The sequence below is a fragment of the Plasmopara halstedii genome (assembly GCF_900000015.1).
Source record: "Plasmopara halstedii genome assembly, contig: Scaffold_1019, whole genome shotgun sequence".
Classification (NCBI taxonomy): Eukaryota; Oomycota; class Peronosporomycetes; order Peronosporales; family Peronosporaceae; genus Plasmopara; species Plasmopara halstedii.
This window is the reverse complement of record NW_020187935.1, coordinates 1-891: the sequence shown is the minus strand read 5'-3', so window position 1 is coordinate 891 and position 891 is coordinate 1. Positions and strand designations below refer to the sequence as shown.

At 41.0% G+C, this 891-nt stretch overlaps 1 protein-coding gene across 1 annotated transcript; it reads right to left on the bottom strand.

Moving 5' to 3' along the window:
• Nucleotides 1-453: 453 nt before the first annotated feature.
• On the bottom strand, nucleotides 454-693 carry PHALS_00004 (uncharacterized protein; the record flags this gene model as incomplete). Its single annotated transcript, XM_024730324.1, has 2 exons — nucleotides 454-513; nucleotides 595-693. The coding sequence occupies 2 exons, from the start codon at nucleotides 691-693 to the stop codon at nucleotides 454-456; spliced, it is 159 nt and encodes a 52-aa protein (XP_024580613.1).
• Nucleotides 694-891: the final 198 nt, after the last annotated feature.

The following is an 891-nucleotide window of genomic DNA, read 5'->3' as shown; positions in this document are numbered from 1 at the left end:
GCATCTGCATTTCTCGCTCTTCCGTTACTTCTCGCAACGCCTGCGCGAGGGTTTTGTCCACCAACACATTCAACAAAGATTTGTTTATACCGATACTTTGATATTTATGCATATTTAAAAATTGCAATAATGTTTAACCCGAGATTCGGACAACGTATCTTATCTCCTAACTCCAAGGGATCGGATTCCCAATAAATATGTACGTACCCGTTTCAATTCTCGCGTATCAGTGGACAACTCACACATAAACAATCGAATCATGAGAGCATTTCTAATCTGCCTCTTGCTGACTTTATATATTCTCTACCTTTGGAGATTTGCTCGAAATTCCCGACCAGTGCATCCTTTTGTTTATCAGTTGTTAAGACCTAAACCTTTCTTATAGGTGTAAGAAGATTTCCATTATTGATAACTACCTAATGGCCTATAAACATCTTTCATGCATAATCATTATTAAATGAGATTGCGTAACAAACCAGGTGTGGGACGCACTGGCTCATAGAATACCTTTCTCTATATGAAGCCTCCGAATTCTGAGGAAGAGAATACTACAATTTTGATAACACAGATAAGCTGCACTTTATGGCTTCATACGGCAATTCGAGGCACTGGCTCTGTTGCGTGAAGCGCTAAAACCAGACGCATCGATACTGAGACGAAGATCAAAGCATCCTGAGCATAAAAGACACTCATACCGAAATCAAGACAAAAGCACCTTGAGCAAACAGAGCACATGCAACCAAAAAGTATGCTACTGTACTAGCGGGTTGTAAATGCCGCCAACAAACGATTCGAGCGTTATTCTCGCCATTCGACACCCCACACGATGCGTGTGCTTTGATGCACAAAATCTCTGTCGGTGGACAGATCCTCTTTTATACTAAGCCTAAA